Source organism: Chlorocebus sabaeus, chromosome 17 (assembly GCF_047675955.1).
Source record: "Chlorocebus sabaeus isolate Y175 chromosome 17, mChlSab1.0.hap1, whole genome shotgun sequence".
In the NCBI taxonomy this organism is placed as follows: Eukaryota; Metazoa; Chordata; class Mammalia; order Primates; family Cercopithecidae; genus Chlorocebus; species Chlorocebus sabaeus.
The window spans coordinates 36,353,557-36,373,985 of record NC_132920.1 but is presented as its reverse complement, the minus strand read 5'-3'; the positions used below and the strand labels follow the sequence as shown (position 1 = coordinate 36,373,985).

Below are 20,429 nucleotides of genomic sequence, written 5' to 3'. Positions count from 1 at the left end.
AGCTACATGCAAAACAGGGTGAAGCTCAGAGCTACAATGTTAAATGAAAGAAGCCAGACACAAAAGAGCACAAGCTGTGCGATTCCATTAATGTGAAGTTCAAGAAGAAGCAACACTAACTCAGGGCAATGCAAGTCTGGATGGTAGTTACACTTGCAGAGGGGGTCCTGACTGGGCGGGGTCATGAGGAACCTTCTGGGGCACTGGAAACATTCTGTATTTTGGTCTGGGTCCCAGTTTCATGGGTGGGTACACATATAAACACTCATGGAGATTAAACTTAAGATTTGTGTGCCAGAGTTACTGTATATAAAACTATATCTAAAACATGCAAATACTCAAAGTTCCGGCTCTGTTCCTCCTGCTCCCGACCTGACTACTCCACTAACTGGTCCTGCCCTCGGAAGCATGTTGTATCTGCTGTGGAGTGATCTTCGTTCCTGATGCTGATGGCTGTACCCGAAAGCAGAGGTGGGAACTTCTCAATCAAGAGGAGAATTATATGGCCATATGGTAGCTTCCTCACTCATTAGGTGTTTGTACATGGGGCAGAATTTGGTCTAGGACTGAATTCCATGGAAATTGACCCGAGAGAGCGAAGTTGTCAGGATGAAGATATGTAGCTCCCATCTAATTTCAAATGCTATGGAGACTAGCAATATTTTAACAAAACAGAGGAACAAACAGACAATGCTTGGTTTAGGCCAGACCACAATCCACAGCAAGCAAGAAAAAGCCAGACTTAGGCTGAGGAGGCGTGGGGAGGACTTGAATTCCCGTTGTGCCATGAACTTCCACAGTGATGTGAGAGAGCTAACAGACTTCTCAACTACCCAGTACAAGAAACTAAAATACATGCTCTACCTAGAAAAAACAAGAGACCATTAAAATGGTAATTTCTGCGTGGTCAGAATAAGGGTAGTTCTTAATTTCTCCTTTGCACTTAAAAATTTTCCCACATTACATACAAAAACTCCCACAAATTTTATAATCTTTCATGACCAGCTTAGATAAAATCGCTTTCAGGTGTCACCCAGGACTGTGAAGCTGGAGGGAAGGGGTCTACCCCTGGGTCCTTATGTGACACTCCCTGCCCATGAGGAACCATCAACGTCGCATCCCCAGTATGGCTTCTGCATCCCCCAAAGGGACCAATACCAGGCAGAAAGGAAGAGGAAGGGATTGAGACACGGCTTCAGGAGTTCAACTGAATCCACCCTCTTCCAACCAGCCTTACGGGTGTCAAGCAAAGGACACAAAATGTTCTCGGAAACAGCACCACAGCCCTTCTGAAATTTGGGGACAATTAGCTTTTTTGACTCTATGTAGCCTGTGATGGGGGTAGAGCTTAGTAGTTGAGTGTGTGACTGCGTGTAGCCCGGGAGTTCTGGCCTTATTATTAAAGTTGAAGAGAATACGTATGTATACGTACACACACACACAGGTTTTTTCTTTCTATCCCCGATTACCTTCTGCCACCCTCGAAGGGAAAGGGCAGACAGAAGGTCACCCCAGGTGCCAGTGAAATGGGAAAAGTTCCCTGATCCCCCTCGCTGGGCATGCGATGGGGTTGTGGCTCACTTCTTTGGTGCCCCATAGCTAAAACCCCTAGCGGGAGCATGCAGACAGGCAGGTCGTGGGGAGCGTGGGCTCCGACCCCACTGCAGCGTCTAAGGTTTGAGTGTTTACAGCTCCGGAAGCCCCAGTGGGTGTGTGTTACACTGTGCTCTTCCAGTTTAACCACCTGCAGACAGTTTGTGTTAATCGGCTCAATTAGACCCTCTGCCTTATCACAAGGACAGAGGGCTTTCAGTATCCTGGGTTCTTGCCTTGGTGTAGCAGAAAAATAGGATCACCTGTGGGCTTGCTTGGATGATGGGTGCAAGGTTTTATTGAGTGGAGGTAGCTCTAATGAGGTGAATGGGGAGGCCAGAAGGAGGATGAAGTGGAAAGGTGGTGTTCCCCTGGAACTGGGCTGCCCGGCAGCCGGACTCCGACCGCCCCCGCCAAATTCCACGTCTTCGTGCCGTGGATAGCCTATCGGCATCTGCTGGTGCCTTTCGGTGTGTTCTTCCGCTCCTCTGGACTTCCAGCCGCCTGTGTGTGTGTGTGCCCGACAGGGTCTCGCGGGTTTTATAGGCCCAGGGTCGGGAGCGTGGTGGGTCAGAGTGGTCTTAGAAAATGCAACATTTGGGCTCAAAAACAAGAGTGCCTGTCCTCACCTAGGTCCATGGGCCAGGCCTGAAGGTCACGCCCTCACCAGGGGCCCGGCCCTTCTCTCCCCACCACTTCCCTGCCGCTCTCCCCTATCACCAGGGTGGAGCCAGCACTCCCCCCCAGCTCTAGCCCAGGACGTATCTCCCTGGCACTTCTTCCTTACCACAGAGTAAGAAACTTCTGCCCCACCTTTTGGAGAAACCACTTCCCTCCTCCAAAGACCTCCTTCCCTCACCCCAGCTTCAGTAGAGGCCAGGTGGCTGCAGCCAGCAGGACCAGAGACCTGCACACTTACTGCCCTACTGCAGACACTGTGGAAGGCCTGCAGACTCGGGGTAGTCAAGGCCCACACCCTGCATCTCTCCTTCAGCACTGCTCCGATCTTGGTAGTCTTGCCACTAGCCCCTGCTCTTCTCTCAAAGTGAAGCTCAGAGCCTAGCCAGGTCAGGAGAGCCCGTCTGAACACCGGCACATTCACACTCAGGTGCTAATGGCATCTAATACATTAATGGAAGCAGCCAAGCTGACCAGGGATTTTGGCAAATGCTTTCAATGATTTTTTTAAACTTGTTAGGAGAATGGGATTCTCTATTCCGAGAGTTAGAGTGTCTCCAACACAAGTCCCAATATCACAGTATCATTTTAGACTTGAGTTCATGAATTTCAATCACAGCATTGATAAAATTTATTAAGGACACTTTTGCCTACTTTGAGTAATATGTAAGTCTGTGGAGAGCAGGAAGGGCTGGGTGCTGAGTTCTGGTCCAGCCCTGCCTTTGCCTGCTTTGTGATGCCGAGCACCTCTGACCTGCCTCTCCCTTCCATCTGTGGTATGAGGGTTTGGCATTCCCTGTGAGGTCCTCCCTGGAGAACAGACCCCTCAAAAGGTGCTGTCTCTCCCTCTCCCCAATCCCAGACTTTAAATGTAAGGGGCTTTCCTCAGGTCTGTCCTTCGCCTTCCTTGCTGTCCTTGGCCATTCTTCTAACTGCCCAGGTGGCCTCCAGTGTGCCCACATTTCTGTCATCTGCTCCCATCTTTCTCTTGAACTCTGGGCTCAACTCCCATCTGCTTGCTGGAGGTTTTTCTTAGATGTCCCATAGACAACACAAACTCATCAAAAAACTATACTTTCTCCTCCCTTCAAAACCCACAGTGATCCCTCCAGCAGCCACCCGGTATCCTGTCTTAACACTCCTGCTTTTTAACTTTGAGTTTAGTTAGTTGCCAAGCTGTGGTCAAGTCTCTGCCCTGTTCAGATCTTTCAATGAATGCTGCTACCTGCCATATATGAATGGCACCCACCTTGCCCTGTCTTCGGGATCCTTTATTACATCAGTCTCAGAGAGGCCCAGGGTCACACAGTGAGTGACAGTGACAGGGCTTTTAAGCCCTGTATACTGCTTGCCACCTTGGCGGCTTCCAGTCACGTGGGAGGTCAGCTAGTCACTGGAGCTGGAATATGCACCATCTCTCTCTGAGCCATGACTTTGCCTCCGCTTCTTAGCCTCGCGTGCTAAAATCCTACCCATCTGGCCACTTTTATTTCTAAAATGTTTTATAGAATGAGCTTGTAATTTCACCCTATTTTGTAAATATTTTGCAAATGTCTTTTTAATTCAACTTACAACTCATAAAGTCTTTCTTAACCCCATTTGTCAAGGCTTGAATTAATTGCTGCTTCTGAAAGCTTTCATTACTGCCCAACCAAACATGACTCTCCTACACGCTTCCACATGTCTGAGACTCCCACACTGGTCTTACGCGGAGCTATGTGAGATGTAGCTCATAAATCAGGTTGTGAGTGTCTTGAGACCAGGGTGTGTGTCTTTGCAGCCCCAACACATAATACAAGGATTATCACCACACTGGCCATACTTTGTCAGTTAGGCCAAAACAAGAACTCCGACACTTTTTTGACTTCAGTGACAAGGCTGTCAAAGGCCCCATGGAGGAAGTGATCAAGAGACCCCTGAGTCCTCAGCCACACCACTGAGACAAGCGTAGGAGCCAGGTAGGACCAGAATGGGATAGTAGGGACAGGTGAAAAGCTATTCCATGCCCAGCAACTAAGCAGTTTGTCTCTGGGAACTCTCCTCTGCTTCTGCTTTTCAGGACATTCCCACCCAGAAATGCCAGAGCCACAGCCACTGAGAGAGGAACACGATACAGAATAGGCCGGTGGAGTCTTGAAATGCTGTGGAGTCCATAAAGAAAGCCTTGGCCAGATCCTTGTCCCAGAATTCTGCCACAATTTCTTAGCTGGCTGACCTTGGTCTTTTCATTTTGCTGGTCTGTGTCCTTGTCTTTAAAATGAAGACCAGGTAGGCTCAAGGATGCCTTCCAGCTTTAAGAGGAGTGAGGCCTATATTCCCCTGTGTGTGTGTCCCAGCTACCCATCTATAGAATTAAAACAGCAGCAATGAAACTGGAGGTGTGCGCATCCTAGAGTCTCGAGTTCAGCAAGCTTGGTAAGTGCCAGGTGTGTCCAAAGGGTCACTTTTCTTCTGAATGAGGAGCAGAGGCTCCTAAAGGAACACGGCCTCAGGGAAGGTGAGGCATGGGAAGGTAGGACAGACCTTCCAATAGCTACCATAAGGTGCCAGCGCTGTGCAGGAGGGAAGCAAAGTCAGAGAACATCTTCACACTGCTCCCAGGGGTCCAAGAGATAGATAGAGGCTGGGCATGGTGGCTCCCACTTATAATCCTAGCACTTTGGGAGGCCAAGGCGGGAGGATTGCTTGGGTCCAGGAGTTTGAGACCAGCCTGGGCAACACAGTGAGACTCCGTCTCTACTAAAAACAACAACAAACACAAAACAGCTGGGCATAGTGGCACGTGCCTGTAGTCCCAGCTACTGGGGAGGCTGAAGCAGGAGGATCTCTTGAGTCTAGGAAATTGAGGCTGCAGTGAGCTATGATCATGCCACTGCACTCCAGCCTGGGCAACAGAGACCCTATCTCAAAAAAAAAAAAAAAAAAAAAAAAAAAAAAAAAAAAAAAAAAAGAGATACAGCCCTCACTAGCTAGGAAACTGCAACAGCTAAACAACCCCATTCTTAATGGTCCTGGCCTGTTGAAGAGGTGGCTGTAGGGAATGGGAAGAGAAGGGTAGGGGGTAGGTCCCTACTGATTAAACACAACACAGCAACTACTGCCCATTAGAACATTTATTTCTCAGAGAGAAAATAAGTTTCAGACAGTCATATTATAGTAGGTAAAATTAACTTTTGTATTCTTTACAAGCATAGATTTTTCTCTGTTTATTACCTCTCTTATACCATCTGTTATAAACAATTCTAGAAAGCAAATAAAGTCACTTTCTACAATAAATAGAGCATCATGTGCTTCACAGCAGACGCGACAGAGACACATAGGCCCCATGCCACAGCAGGATCTGAGCCGTTTCCCGTTCTAAAAGAGCATTTTAAAAAATGAGACTCAGAGAGAGAGACTAAAAGATTCAGAGATTGAAAAATAAAGAGAGACTAAGAAGAGAAAGTGTTGGGGAGAAGAGATAGACATAGAAAGAGAGGGAGAAAGTCCCAAGATCTTACAACACAGGTTTAGACAAAGGTCACAGAGTCCACAGCTGACCAACTACCTGGGGAGAGGGGAAGCACTGGCTCCTTTAAATCAACGACACTGTGTGGCCACACAATGGAGGACTCCAATAATGGAAACTATAGGCCTGAATAATTTAGAACAGTATTTTACAATTATATACACCATGTCCTTCCCTAGCCATACGCTGTATTGTTTTTATTATTATACAAAATCCAAAACCCCATCCTTTTAAGTTATAGTGTTTTGTTGGTTCCCTTTTAAACTCTGGCTCATGTCCCAAATGTATAAGAAGTTGTGGTGGTTGGTTGGTTGTATTTTTAAAAAGTCAAGTGTGTAAAAATGGCAGTGATCTCCCCAGTGACTTTGTTTTGTCCAAAACTCCCCTATGAAAAATTTGAAACAATTAAAAAGAATATCAGGTTAAAAATCAACATGGCAATCAGCGGCCTGCAACTGGCCCTGCGACTTTGGTGCTCAGGAGGTGAAAAGAAATGTCTAGAGAACAGACACTGAAGCCTCTGAAAGTTGTGTTGGTTTGTCAGTCAGCATTCCCCGTTCACAGTTTTTTTCCTTCCATTTTTGAGAAGGTGAAGGTGGGGAGGGGGTTGAAGAGAAAGAAGGAAGGAGGCAGAGAGTTAGAAATAAAAGTAATGCATTCCCTGAAGTTGGGAAGTAGGAGTAGCAGAGGCTAGGCAGGGCAGAGCAGAGCGCAGGCCAGGAAGATGTTTGGTGGCAGGCGCCATGCCATCCGGGTGGTGGAGAGTGAAGCTTAAGACTGCAATTGCAGAAAAAGTCCATGAGGAGAGAAGAGAGGAGAAAAGCGGGGAGAGGGCAGACCCCACTAACGGGCACAGCTCCATCCTAACCACCCTCGACGTCCACGTGGACAGATGGACACTCGCACACCCAGCCTGACAGGAGCCCACTCTGGAGGCTTGGACCACCTCGTGGCAGCAAAGGAAAACAAGAGGGGACCCGCCTTGATCCAGGGGGCACACTCGCAGAGCTGGGAAGTTGTGTCGACAGCAAAAGGGAAGGTCTGTGGGTGGGAGGTGATGTCCTGGGGGAGGGGGGTCACAGGTTGTGGGCTGGCCTCTGTCTGGGCCCTCAGGAGCCTGGCAGAGACACCACCTGGCATAGCAGCTGGCCTCAAGGGGAATGAGACATTAAAGAAAAAGACCAGTGTGGTGACGGTTTCTGTCAGTTTGGCACAAGAGAAAAAGAAAAGGTGAGCAATGGGTGCAGAAGATGGGACAGGGAAGAGGTGTGAGAATGGGCGATAAGCGGGAGAGACAGTGAGCTTGGGGAGATTCCCCTTGGGACCCTGGCATATCCACAGCATCTCTGGGATCAGTGTCAGAACCTCACCCGCCCTGAGGTGTAGTTAGTGGGAGCAGGATGGAGGGGGGCAGGCAGCCCCTCAAGAAGGAGCCCAGGACCTCTTGCCATCTGGGTGGGGTCCATCTCCTAAGTTGGGCCCAAGCCCCACAGCTCTTTCTACTTCTAACTGGTTCTTCAGTAAAAAATCCCCTGAGGGACCTTGGGTGGGAGTTTTTGGCACACAGCAGGCCTGCCAGGAGAACCATACAATTGGTCAAAACTGGGGCCTTGCCCCTCGTGGGGAGGAAGCCCAGTCCCTGGCCTACCATGAGAGGGGGAAGCTGCCGGCCATACATCTGGCAGGGGCAGAAGAGGCTTCTCTGTGCCCCGCGGGACAGAGGCAGGGCAAGCAGATGCAGGCCCAGCCCCGCCCTCACAGGTAGCTGGAAGTGACGAAGGAGTGGGGCCCCCGCACTCTGCTCAGGTGGATCATCGCACGGTCATAGGCCACCTGCACTGACTTGCGGATGCTGGTCTTGCGGCCTTCCAGCATCTTGAGCTTGTCCACGGTGTCTTCCACACCCAAGGGCAGGACTTTGTCCCTTGGAAGCCACTGCCTGAAATGCAAGCACAGTAAGAGGCTGGGCAGTAGTGGGTCTCACAGGGGGCTCCTGTGGCCCCACTTGGCCAGGACCAGCAAAACCAGGGAGAGGGTACAGGGCAGAGGGAAGTAAATTGGGAGACTCCATGCAGGAGGCCACCAAGAACCTAGCAGGTCAGGGCAGCAAGCAGGATATGCAGGAGTAGGGTGGGGGAATGGCATGAAATCAATTTTGCAGCTAGGTCCTTCTCTGGGCCCTCACTCTGTTTGGAGAGTTGTCAGGGTCCATAGACTAAGAAAGACCCACCTGCTGCCCTCTGGGGCCAGCTGAGCCACCCTGGAGGGCTCTGAGCCTCGCCTTGCCTTGGAGAATTAGGGGGCAATGGCTAGCAAGTACAGCTGATGCCAGGAACTGATAAACTCATCTGTAGTGGGGCCTGCACAGTGTGTGTGTGTTTTTAAAGCTTCCCAGGTGAATATAACATGTGGCTAAGAATACGGCCTTTGGAACAAGATCTTGTTTTGCATCTCAGTTCTGGCTACAGGATCTGGACTTTCTGAGCCTCAACTTCCTCATCTGCAAAATGGATTATGAGGGGATTAATGAAGACTTAAATGAGGATTAAAAGAGATCAGATATATAAAGCAATCTGCATAAGTACATGCAGTAAGCACTCAATGGCAGCTACTATTATCACTATTTTTATTAGCAAGTTCTCCCTCCTCACTCTATAGAAGCTAAGGTGAAAGTACTCTCTTGCTGGTGCTAAGAGAAACCTTAAGTGCTGTAAACCATAAATGAGCAAGTCTCCTGTAGTGGACACTCCACTGGCCAGAACCCCCCTCAGGACGGAAACATGCTTCCCAGAATCTACTGGAAGTGTTGGAAGCCGACAGGCTCTCATCTGAGTCCCTCACTAGGAATCACCCTCCACCAAGGAAGCCTCTGGCCCAGGCCACACCCCTCCCTCAGGGCAGTGGCATTCAATTACTAGTTGGCACAGGGCAAAAAGGCACAGCCCCAATTCCTGACATCTCTATCTTGTTGAGCCACCCAGCTCCAGATGTGCCCAATGGATGAGGTGAGACAGCAAGTGGGCTGTATTGCAACTTCTGCCCAGTGCTGCATCACTCCCACTCCACAGCTCTCCTCAATAAGCCTCCTGATGCAAGTCTCGACCTCAGAGTGTTTCCCAGGGAATCTGATCTGCAACACCCCTCAGTTACTATTAACATGGCAAGTACAGGCCTGTTGCTGGCAAGTAATGCCTTCCCCTTCACCTGGGTGGAAACCAGGGTAACTGCATCCATGGCCCCTCTGTGTACCTCACTAGCACAGACCCCTGGCGTGCCCCTCAGCCCCCTCACAGCAGCACCCACTAACCAGGTGCGCTTGTTGTCAAAGAAGAGGACAAGGAAGAGCTTCTCTCCAGCCTCTGCCTGTTTCTGCTCTCCCAGCTTCAGCACGTCCAGCGGGGGGACAGGGATGGGAACGCCATTGTGCAGGAGGCCCTCCCGGGGCATCTTGGGATCGATGATCTGGAGGCAGAATAGAAGATGGGCACTCAGTGAGGGAGGCCAGGGTGAGCAGCGCCCCTGCTGCAGGACCAACTGCTGAAGCACCTACACCAGGGGAGTATCAGGTCTGAGTGGGATATCTTTGATGTCCAGACCAGACAGGCAAACCCCTTCCTCCAATGTCCCTTAGGACAGAAGAGTAGAGGTCACTTTTTTTTTCCTGTCAATTTCCCTTTAGTACCTTTGCAATTCACCTCAAATGCTCGGGGGCCTTCCCTAGGTACCACGGCTATGAAGAAGGCTCTGCATCAGGAAGGCCATCCAGTTGGTTCTAACAAGGTCTCTGGTTACCCACTACCTTTCTGTCTGACTACAATCCTTCCTGATACATGGACCAGGTATATTTGTGACACCTCCATGGTAAGATCGGAGAGGAGGCTCAGTGTATAGCTAGAGAATGAGCTTGGAGGTTGATGGAGAGGGGGATGATGTGGGTGGAAACAAGGACCACTGGAGGCATTAATCCTTGAGGCAACAAGCTCCACAAGGGCAGCAGCTGGGCCCTTCTTCAGGTTTGCTTCTGGCATCCAGCCCCGCCTTGCCTGGCTCAGAGAAGGCGGGTGCTCAGCAAAATGCCCGGCAGCATCAACACAACAATCAAAATCCAGGTCTAGGGAGCACTTTCAAAGTTTCCAGAGCTCCTAATTATTCACACATCATCTCATTTCAATCTCTTGCTGATGCTGAGCAGTCTGCTGACAGGTGTTAGCTGACAGAGGAAAACACCAAGCACAGAAGCAGGATGTAGCTGGCGAAAACCACACTGGGACTAAAACCAGACAAGGCTTGGGCCTCCACAGCCCACTGCCTCCTACGCAGCCCCTGCTTCCAGAGCAGACAGCTAATAGCTCTGGGAGCAAAGACTAGGAACTTACTGAGGAAGCAGCCTTCTCCAGAGACAGAGCAATCTTACTTCCCATATGCTGTCCCATTGGGCCCCTTCTCATAATAAACTGCTCTCATTATTTACCTTTGCACGTCTGCCAATTTCACGACATCCCTCTTAAGATAAGCAGCTGAAAGCAGTTGTTCTGGTTATGCGTTTACTCTAAGGAAGAACCACCTTACCCCACCCACCGGGTGTGTAATTTGATCAAAACTCTCTCTCCCAGGCTGTCTGTCCCTCCTGGGATTGAAGTAAAGAGTCCTAACAAGAACCACCATACAAGCCCTTGTAAGCTTCCTTGATTACCAAACAAGACAGTGAGGCTACTCTGATATGTTTCCTCTTGACTAAGGCATGCTGGTTCCTGCCTCGGAACCCAGGGTGCTTGCAGAGGGTAGATTGTGAAAAATTTCCCGAGGGCAAAAGCAAGGTGGGTAAGTCTGCCATCTGAGGAGAGCTTTCATGTCCCAAAATAATAAATGGTCCATTCATTCAATGAATACTATGCAAATGTAAAACAACATGGTAACAAAGCTTGTGATAAAACTTAACATAAGTGTACATATACTATTATTACAACTATAATATGAATATGTGAACAATAAATAGAAAGAACGATACAAAATGCTTGGAGTCAACACTAGAATGGTGGGGTTTGTGTTGTTTTTTTCCCTGTTTTTCCAAACTTCTATAATGCAGTATATTACTCTTACCAAAAAAAAAGAAAAAATGTTTAAAAGATAAGGAAAAAAACAGACAAGAGCCAGAAAAAATTAAAAACTTTATATCCACTATCTATGGATGCAAATACATACTGAAGAATGCATAGGAAAAAGACTAGGAGAGCATACACCAAAATAAAAACACAGGTTGTGTTCAGGTGGTGGCTGAATTTCTTTAATCATGACAGAAAATGTATAATTAAGAGGGTAATTTAAAAAAAAAAAAGATGAATTTTAGGCTAGTGTTTTTGCATTGTGAGGTATTCTGTTTGTTTTTTAAATCCAAACCTGCACAGCTTAATCACTTCTTTAATGACTGAGCTGGGAGTCCTGCAGTTTCACTGCTGGCAAGGCAGAGAGCCCTGTGAAGGCAGGCAGCCCCAGGCCCTAACTCTTCAGTTGCTAGATCAGTATGAATTTTTCCCACCTGCTACTGCTAAGGAGGGAGTCGAGTAGGCAACATGGTTTCCAATATGGCTCCAACAAACTGTATTAATACAACCTCTTTGGACTATGATTTCCTTATCTGACCAAACAGGATCAGAATTCCTCCTCTCCTTATCTTAAAAGGCTGCTGTTAAAGTCACAGATATGAAGGGGCTGGGAGAAACCCAGAGTCCTGTATACATGTAAGAGGTTGGTGGGGTGGTTCCCAATCCTGGCTACAGATCATCTAGGATGTTTTCTAAAAAATATTGATGCCTCAGTCTGGCCTCAGAGAGTCTAATTTGATAGTGCTGGGGTGGAGGTGACTTGATATGGGTATTGTTTTAAAATTTTCCCCAGATTATTCTGACATGCCTCAAAGGTTTAGTATCAGTGGTATCTTCCAGAGCCAGATGGACACTACCTCTCTAACTGAGACAGAGTTCAGAAATAACAATCAAGGTGGCAAAAATTGAATTTTTAGCTGCTGCTACTATGAAAGAAATGAAAAGTTTAGTTACTGCTGGTGTGAGTATAAACCAAAATGAACTTTCGGCAACTTGGCAACTTGTATCAGAATTCTGCATAGACTTTTTGCCCCAAGAAGGGACTCCTAAGAATTCACTGTAAGGAAATAATCATGGATGTGCACAAGGGTAAAGCTACAATGAGGTTTATTGCCAACTGTTTATCATAGTGAAAAATTCAAAACAATCTAAGTGACCAACTAGGGAATGGTTAAAATATGGTACATGCATACAACTGAAGACGATGCAATCATTAAAAGTGATGTTGACAAAGAATGTTTAATGGCATAAGATGTGCATGTTCATGATATGCTGTTAGGTGAAAGGGAGGCTAAAAGCAGTATGGTCTCATATATATGCATATTTATACATTTTCTATAAAAGAGTAAGTGGAAATACACCCCAAGTTATCCTTGAATAGACAGGACTGTGGATGATTTTGAACTCAGTGGCTCAGAACACAGGCTTTGACGTCACACATTTTAAGCCTTGGGCTCAAATTCCAACCCTGTCATTTATTAGCTGAATGACCACACATTGTCAGTTTTCTTCCTTAGGAAATGGAATAATCATACTTTCCTCAGTATTTCAAGGACTTAGCGTGACAAATATTTAATAAAACGTCTAAGAATTATCAGTAGCTTTAAAGATTCTCTAAAATGGGCCCTGTTACTTTTATGCATAAGGAAATAAATAAATGCTATTAAATGCCATTAAAACTCTAAGAACCCTGGCCTTCATCTGCATACTTTTAGCCTATTTTTAGTGCCCCAAGCTGGGAGCCTTGCTAGTTTGACCCACTCAGGCTGGGGCAAAACCCCCCTCCCATCTACAGCTAAAGACACTCTGACTCCCACCATACTCTGCTGGCTTAATCCAATCAGATTAGCCCCCAAGGCAAGGCAGGGGAGGTAGGAGGGTGGCGTCTGGGGCAGACTCACCAAGGCAGGGTAGGAGGGGTAGCCTCGGCACTTGGCCCACACCAGCTCCAAGGGCTCCAGGTCTCCGCGGTCTTCAAAGGGCAGCAGGAGGCTTCTGCCTGGGGGGTGGGGGAGGGGAGGAGACAGCACCCAAAGGGGACTTGGAATGGTACCCAAAAGGCCTGCCTGTGGCCTCCATTTGACTGGGGCAACCCAGGAATGAGTCACAACATCCCCTCCACCCTTCCTTTTCCCTCTCCTTTCCTTAGAAGTTAGACTGGATCAGGGGTCAGCAAACTAGTTCTGTAAAGGGCCAAATAGTAAATATTTTAGCTTCTGTGGGCAACACGGCCTCTGTTGCAATTACTCAACACTGCTGTTATAGCATGAAAGCAGTCACATACACAATCTATAAATGAATGAGCATGGCTATGTCCCAATAAAACTTTATTTTTTGGACACTGAAATTTGAATTTCATGTAATTTTCACATGTTATGAAATATCATTCTTCTTTTGATTTTCTTTTCAATCATTTTAAAACGTAAAAACCATTCTTGGTCCATGGACCATACAAAAATAGACAATAGGCCATAGTTTACCGACCTCTGAACTAGAACACCTAAGATGGCTTTCCCTGGAAAAATGTAACTGCTTCATCCTCACGGCCTTAGGGAGAAGGGCCAAAATCCAGCTTGGGCAATGCCACATACTGCTCTCTGCACCTCCCTGAGTGGGGAGTCCTCATGATGGAGGCTTCATGGACAAAGATGCCAGGGAAGACATCCTGGTAAAATTACTTGATAACTGAGCTCTTTTCTGACAGGGTCACACCTGGCCACCTAGGTCACCTGGATGCACAGCACTTAGCAGAGCTAAGCGGTCTGCAAGTCCTTCGCATGTCTTCTTTTGTCAGAACCTGATACTGGGTATCCCTGGGGTAGGCATTGCATCTTTTCATCTTACTTTGCTCTGCACTCAATGCACTAGCACATGTGAATGAGTGCTTCACAGATGCTTCTGAACACACAGAAGAACCTCTCTTTCCCTCCCCCCATCTATACACTGGAATGGGCAGGTGACCACACTCAACCAAAGAAAAAAGTCCAAATCTAACAGAGTGGAAATTGTTATTTCTAAAGAAATATTACTACCTCACTTTTTAAAAAATTTTATTTATTTATTTTTTGTAGAGATAGGATCTCACTATGTTGCCCAGGCTGGTCTCAAACTCCTGGCTTCAAGCAACCCTCCCACTTCGGCTTCCCAAAGTGCTGGTATTACAGGTGTGAGCTACTGTGCTTAACTCTACTTGTAATTTTAAAAAATGCACTAAAATTATAAGATACTATTTTGCACCTATTGAATCAATAGCAGTAACAATAAAAAGATAAAATCCAATACCAAAGAGGTAGACTGAGTAGAAACTGGTGCAATCACATACTACTAATGCAACTGCAGACCAAACCCATCCTAATGGAATGTAATTTGGCAGTATGTCTGAAGAGCCATTTAAAAAATGTATGAACCACCTGTTCCAGTAAATTCCTTCTCTGGGAATTTATTCTAAGAAAAATAACTTTCAAGATGAATAAAAGGATTTTAAACAAAAATATGGGTTCACTACATTACATATAATGTTAAAAGCTGGAAACAACCCAAATGCCTAACAATAGAATGGTTAAGTAAATTATAATGCATTGTTAGATACATTGTTCCAATAACATGAGATATATAAAGATTATGTGTCAACATGAAGAAAGTACAAAAAAAATTGAAAACAGTAGAATACAAAAGTACATGTGTTTGGATCAGCATTTTGTTAAAAATGTGCCTAAAATAAACAGAAGGCAACACAGAGAAATGAAGACAATCATGTTATGGTGATGGAACTACGGGAGGTCAATATCCTTTGGCATCATTTTAATAAGCATGTGGTTTTAAAAGTATGAATAAGATGTCACCACCAGAAGCACAAAGTGTGCCAATCCACTCCTGGCTTTGTGTGAGATGCTGTACAAATTCATCTTGACATGAGCCCGGCCTTTTGGGCACTGACAATTACAGAAAGCAATGAAACACACAGGCATGCATCCATCAACACACATACGAGAAAGAAACTGATGCTAAGGGAAAATAAAGTAGTTGGGTAAAGGAAAGAAGGAAGAGAAGCCCTGCAGCCTGTGTGTTAAATGGAAACTTCAAAGACAGGGCATCCAGGGAGCACACACCCCTGTACAGCAGGGCTGGACAGAGGTGAGCTCAGAGAACAGCCTGCTCTGTACCTGTCCCACCTGAGCACCACCCCAGGCCTCTCCCCCAGGTCCTGCCCTGCCCTTTATTCCCTTTGTCCAAGGAGACAAGGCCCACAAAACTACAGGGTTATGTATGTGCAAGATTCAGTGATACAGGCTATCACTGATAACGTTTGTGAATGGGGACAGGCAGTATCCATGAAAATTACAAACATACACTTCCTTAAATTCAGTAATTCCACTTCTATGGATAGGCTCCCTATGGATATAAAATAATCGATACATAAGGTTGCTCACTGCAACACTGGTTACAATAATAAATGAAAACAATCTAAAAGTCCATCTTTGGAGGACTGGCTAAGCAAATGATGGCATTCCTATATAATGGGACACTGGGAAGCCAATAAAAAGCACAGAAGGATTTCCAAGATATATTACTAGCTGGAAAAAAGGAATGGTTTAGAGGAACATGTGCATATTAGGCTTCTCTACTCACTCTCTTAATTATTCATGCAAGTTTTGGCTTGTATACATATGGATTACCTCTGGAAATATATAAAAGAAAATGCTAGCAGTTGATGTTCCAGGGAGGGAAGTGCTAGCTTTCATTATACACTCTTTTGTACATTTTTGATTTTTATTACTATGGGCATGTATAACCTATTCAAATTTAAGATGCAATTAAAAGAAAAAAAAAAAAAGAGTATGATTGGCCTGGGAGAGGGCCATCTCCCTGCCCAAGGGCCCAAGAGTTTGGGGGAGCTCAGGGACTGGCTGCCTGGTACAGAGCCCCAGCAGTGCAGCAGCCTGAAGAGCTGGCTCCTCAGAAGGCCTGGCCCCCTCAGCTCTGCCTGAACACTGCTCCTCACCTGAGCCATTGTAGTCAGAGTCTCCGTTCACACCTTCCAGGAAGGGCACTCGAGACAGGGCTGGCTTCCCACGGCTGCGTTTGGGGGGCGTCAGACCACTGCACACAGAGCAGGGAGAGAGGGGTGAAATGAGCAATTTCAATGACTAAAACGCCCACTCCCCTTCTCCCTTCTACCCTCTCTGACAGGAGTGGAGCTACAAAAACTCTTCAGGGAGGACAGTCCTCACCTTCCCCTAAAAACTCACACTAACCCATGTTTTTGACTGCATAGTTCCCATGAGGTTTTGAGGAACCATTTCATCTACATGGAAGGACTGAACCTGGAAGGAGTTGCTCGTTCCCTGCTCAGGAACCTTGGACTTCATCCAAAGGAAAGGTCACACCAGTCATCTGTCAATCCTTCCAGAGTCTAAGCAGCCTTGCCATGACAGGGGCCATCTTACATCTGCCCAGAATTCTTTGCTCTGGTTCAAATTGTGTCTTCTTTAGAAACCAATTTAATTTTGAGATTCAAAAATTTGCCTCTTTGCCAAATTTTCTAAAGTGGACATGTCATACTTCCTTAATTAGAAAAGACATTTTTAAATTGGAAAAAAAAATGCACTTCTCACTTCCAAATGGTTTATGTGTGAATTTTTTCTTGGACAGAGAGAAGTGGATTTTTTAAAGTAAAAAGTGGGCTGGGTGTGGTGGCTCACGCCTGTAATCCCAGCACTTTAGGAGGCCCAGCTGGGCAGATCAGGAGGTCAGAAGATCAAGACCATCCTGGCCAACATGGCGAAACCTAATCTCTACTAAAAATACAAAAATTAGCTGGCCGTGGTGGCACGTGCCTGTACTCCCAGCTACTTAGGAGGCTGAGGCAGGAGAATCACTTGAACCTGGGAGTTGGAGGTTGCAGTGACCCAAGATGGCGCCACTGTACTCCAGCCTGGCGACAGAGCGAGACTCCATCTCAAAAAAAAAAAAAGAAATTTTTTTCATGGCTATTTCAAAGAGGCAAAATATATATTACACAAAGACTAAAAAGTGATAAGCAAAAATTAGAATAGCAATACCAAAGCAATGTTGTAACTGAAGCCCACCCACGCATCAGTATTTTCAAATTGTTCCCCATGCAGTTCTAATGTATACTATAGCTTCTGGGCAAAAATGATATGGCTAGGGCTTTTTTCCATCCAAACTTCAAAAAATATTACTCCTATATAACTTTAATTTTTTTTACTAATAAAATGCTTAAAGAATAGGTCGTCAATCTGCAGAAAAGCAGAAATGCTTAAAGAAACCCCTGGTGGGCTAAGAAGCAGCCAGGAGTAGGGACTGGTTAGAGAGTAGGGTACTCCTGTTTTACTGAATCAGAACTGACTTTATCAGGACTGTATGCTAAGAAAACTTTGCTTAACTAAAACTCAATGAATCATGATTTTTCAGTAACCAGTAGTTAAGTTGGTAGTTTTTATTGCTAGTCAAACTAGGAACTGTTTGGAAAAAAACAAAAAATACCCAGTTTACATTTAGGATTTAGTTCCCACTTACCCTACAAAAATCTGCCAACATATTAGAGACATTGAGTCCTTGTACAAATGTAAAGTGCTAGTAATTTTATCAGGAAAGCCTCTCAAAGTTCACATCAAGATGAGAAAAAGAAAAACAAATCAAAGTTCACATCAAGAATCTGGGGAGACATCTTCAAATACAACAGAAGAGAGCACAGCAAAGCAGTTAAGAAATTAAACTCTTGGAGCCTATCTGGGTTCAAAACCCAGCTCTTTTTAACAGTTCTGTAACCTTCAGCAAGTTACTTAACTTCTCTGAGGCTTACACTCCCCATGTGTTGTTGTAAAGATTAATGAATGAACACACATAAAGCTCTGAGTACAGCACATACCATGCATTCAATAAATAGCAGCTGTAGTTATTGTCATACGAAGGGTAGTAAATTTTAATGTCTTACTTAAAGTATTACAAACTGCTAATACTGTACTATAGAATGATGAGCTCTCAGAAGGATGAGCTCAATAAAATAGGATGCAACACCAAAAATAGGTCTGTATGTTCCTGATTTGTAGAAAAAAGCACAACTGACTCAATCATGGCCTGCATTTCAGCCCTTTCTCCAAGTTACCCAGGCCTAAGGAGACAACCCAACCTACAATTACCTTATTTACTGATTTAACATCCATATCCATGAGAACAGACACTTTAGAAGATAATCTTCATGACAAGAGGCACCTTAGTGCTTAGAACAGTACCTGGCAAGTGCTTAGAACAGTACCTGGCACACAGTAGGTGTTCAGTTATCAATATTTGAATGAGTGACCTATAGAAAGCATGTGTAGCACCAACCTGCTCAGAAAATCGTCAGAAAAGATAAACCAAGGGGCAAGTGAAAAAGGAGGTGTGGGGGATGGGTTAGTGACCAGTTCTTTCAAGATTATTTCTAATTCTGGGATTATATGATTCTGGTCTAATAAATAAGGTCTTCCCTTATGTACTTATTACCACAGTATAGGGGGAAAAAGAAAAACAACGCTTGCAGTTGAAGCCCTTGAATCTCCTATTTGAAACCCTGAAATACTAATACACACTTCCTCCAAGGGGCCCCAGATAAATCAAGGGCATTGCACTTGAGTTCTGCAGAAAGGCAAACACGCCACCTGAATCAGCAGGCTAACCAGAGCCTGGCCCTGCTTGCTCTTATGGCTCATAGCTGAAAAGAATGCCCTTCATAGAAGAAGGGGCCAACACACATTCCACATTTAGTCAAAAGCTAAAAAAGGATAGTTTGATGGGTCCAGTCCTACCCTGACCCCAACAAATTGGGCTTCCAGGTACCTTATCTTTGAAAGGAGTCAGGAACTTCAACCCAGGTCCAGGACAGAAGCATCCTGTAAGATTATGAAATCTCTTTCTCTTTTCTGTGCCTGATAACTTTTTTCCATCTACTTTCCCTATATCTCTGGAGGCTGCAATAGGAAGCTAGGGCAACTTTGAGAGTTGGCTGAGGGTAGGGGAATCACAAAGAAACCACAGCAGGGAACCAGTCCAGGCCAACGAGTAGCTGGGGACCCCCTCAGCCCTACCAGTAGTCCCACAGCCCAGGCAGACTGAATGCCTAAAAGAATACATGCCCAGTCTGCCTTGGAAGCACTTCAAATACAAATACATAGTCTTCTGGTGCTGCCCTGGGACCTTTGCTCCCCTACTCTGAACCTAAGATCCATTCAGCAGCCATATGGTGGGGTCATGATATTAGCCTTCAGGACAAGTCACTTTTCCTTTGTGGCACTAAGGATTTCTCATTTCTAAGAGTCCCCCCCAGCCCGCGCCCTGGTGTCTTGCAGAACACAGAACACAGAACAGGGGCTCCATAAACTCTTGGGCCTGGAATAAACTTTAAGATTCTGGTCTGAGAAATCCTCCCTTCAGATAAAAGAATGGGAAGAAGTCCATCCCTTTTCAGCTCAAGGATAGTAGAAGAGCTTTGGGACCTTTGTCTGAATAAAAGGCAATTCCAGGCCAGACACGGTGGCTCACACCTGTAATTCCAGCACTTTGGGAGGCTGCGGCAGGCAGATCACTTGAGGTCAGGAGTTCAAGACCAGCCTGGCCAACATGGTGAAACCTCATCTCTACTAAAAATACAAAAATTAGTTGGGCATGGTGGCATGTGCCTGTACTCCCAGCTACTCAGGAGGCTGAGGCAGGAGAATCACTTGAACCCAGGAGGCGGAGGTTGCAGTGAGCCGAGATTGGGCCACTCTACTCCAACCCGGGTGGCAGAGCCAGAGTCCGTCTCACAAGAAAAAAAAAAAAAGGCAATTCTAAATTTCCTACTTGGTCATTTCATATACCTACACCACACCTCTCTAAAGAGGCTATGACACCCCAAAAGGCAAAGAGCAAAACCAAGTCTTTAACAGGCTGGGTTGTCTACGTATGTGCGTAGGGGCAGCAGGGGACTTTGGCTCAAATGTTAATTTCACTGAGCAATACGAGATTTAGCTTTCCCTATCCTCTAGAGTCCAAATTCAGTCACACAAACCCTGTAAAGCATCAGCACTACTCTTCCTCTCTCAGATCAGACCTGAGAGTCAAGGGTCACCCTGTTTCCTAGGAAATCCCAGAGTTACAGATAAAAGGCCTCAGGAAATAGCAGGAGTTGGGGGAGAGAAAAAGGTAAGCAGAAAGAGGTTCAACCTGTAGCTGAATGGAGAGTAAAAGGAGGGGTGGCAGAGCTGCTGACAAAGCTTTGGGAAATGTGTTCTTACCTGCAAGCTTCAAATGCCAGTCCACCACTGAGACCCAAACTACATTCCGAGTCAGACCCGCTTTCGGTGTGTTTTCCAAAGCCGTTGGTCATGCCTGCCAAGGACACACACAGTGAGTCTGAGTGCAGAAATCCCCCTTCCCAACACATGCTACAGGGTGAGGCAGCCACCTCAGGAGGGCTCAGTGAGGAGTGGAGAGGATGGCTATTCCTTTCCCTGTGAGAAATGGGTCTTGGGTGATAAAGAAGATATGATCAAGACAAAAGTTTGGGG

At 46.1% G+C, this 20,429-nt stretch overlaps 1 protein-coding gene across 4 annotated transcripts in view; it reads right to left on the bottom strand.

The window, feature by feature from the left end:
- Nucleotides 1-5,366: 5,366 nt before the first annotated feature.
- The window catches only part of BRPF3 (bromodomain and PHD finger containing 3), a 35,537-nt gene continuing 20,474 nt past the window's right edge, over nucleotides 5,367-20,429 (bottom strand). For 3 of the 4 annotated variants that reach the window (XM_007972802.3, XM_007972804.3, XM_007972801.3), the window contains exons 9-13: nucleotides 20,157-20,250; nucleotides 15,884-15,981; nucleotides 12,783-12,880; nucleotides 9,087-9,241; nucleotides 5,367-7,718 (exon numbers count right to left, since the gene is read on the bottom strand). In XM_007972802.3, coding sequence (XP_007970993.2) covers nucleotides 7,535-7,718; nucleotides 9,087-9,241; nucleotides 12,783-12,880; nucleotides 15,884-15,981; nucleotides 20,157-20,250 — 629 coding nt within the window. In that variant the 3' untranslated portion in view covers nucleotides 5,367-7,534. Of the gene's footprint in view, nucleotides 7,719-9,086; nucleotides 9,242-12,782; nucleotides 12,881-15,883; nucleotides 15,982-20,156; nucleotides 20,251-20,429 lie in introns of those variants that run through there. The other variant, XR_012089144.1, reaches the window with a different exon arrangement.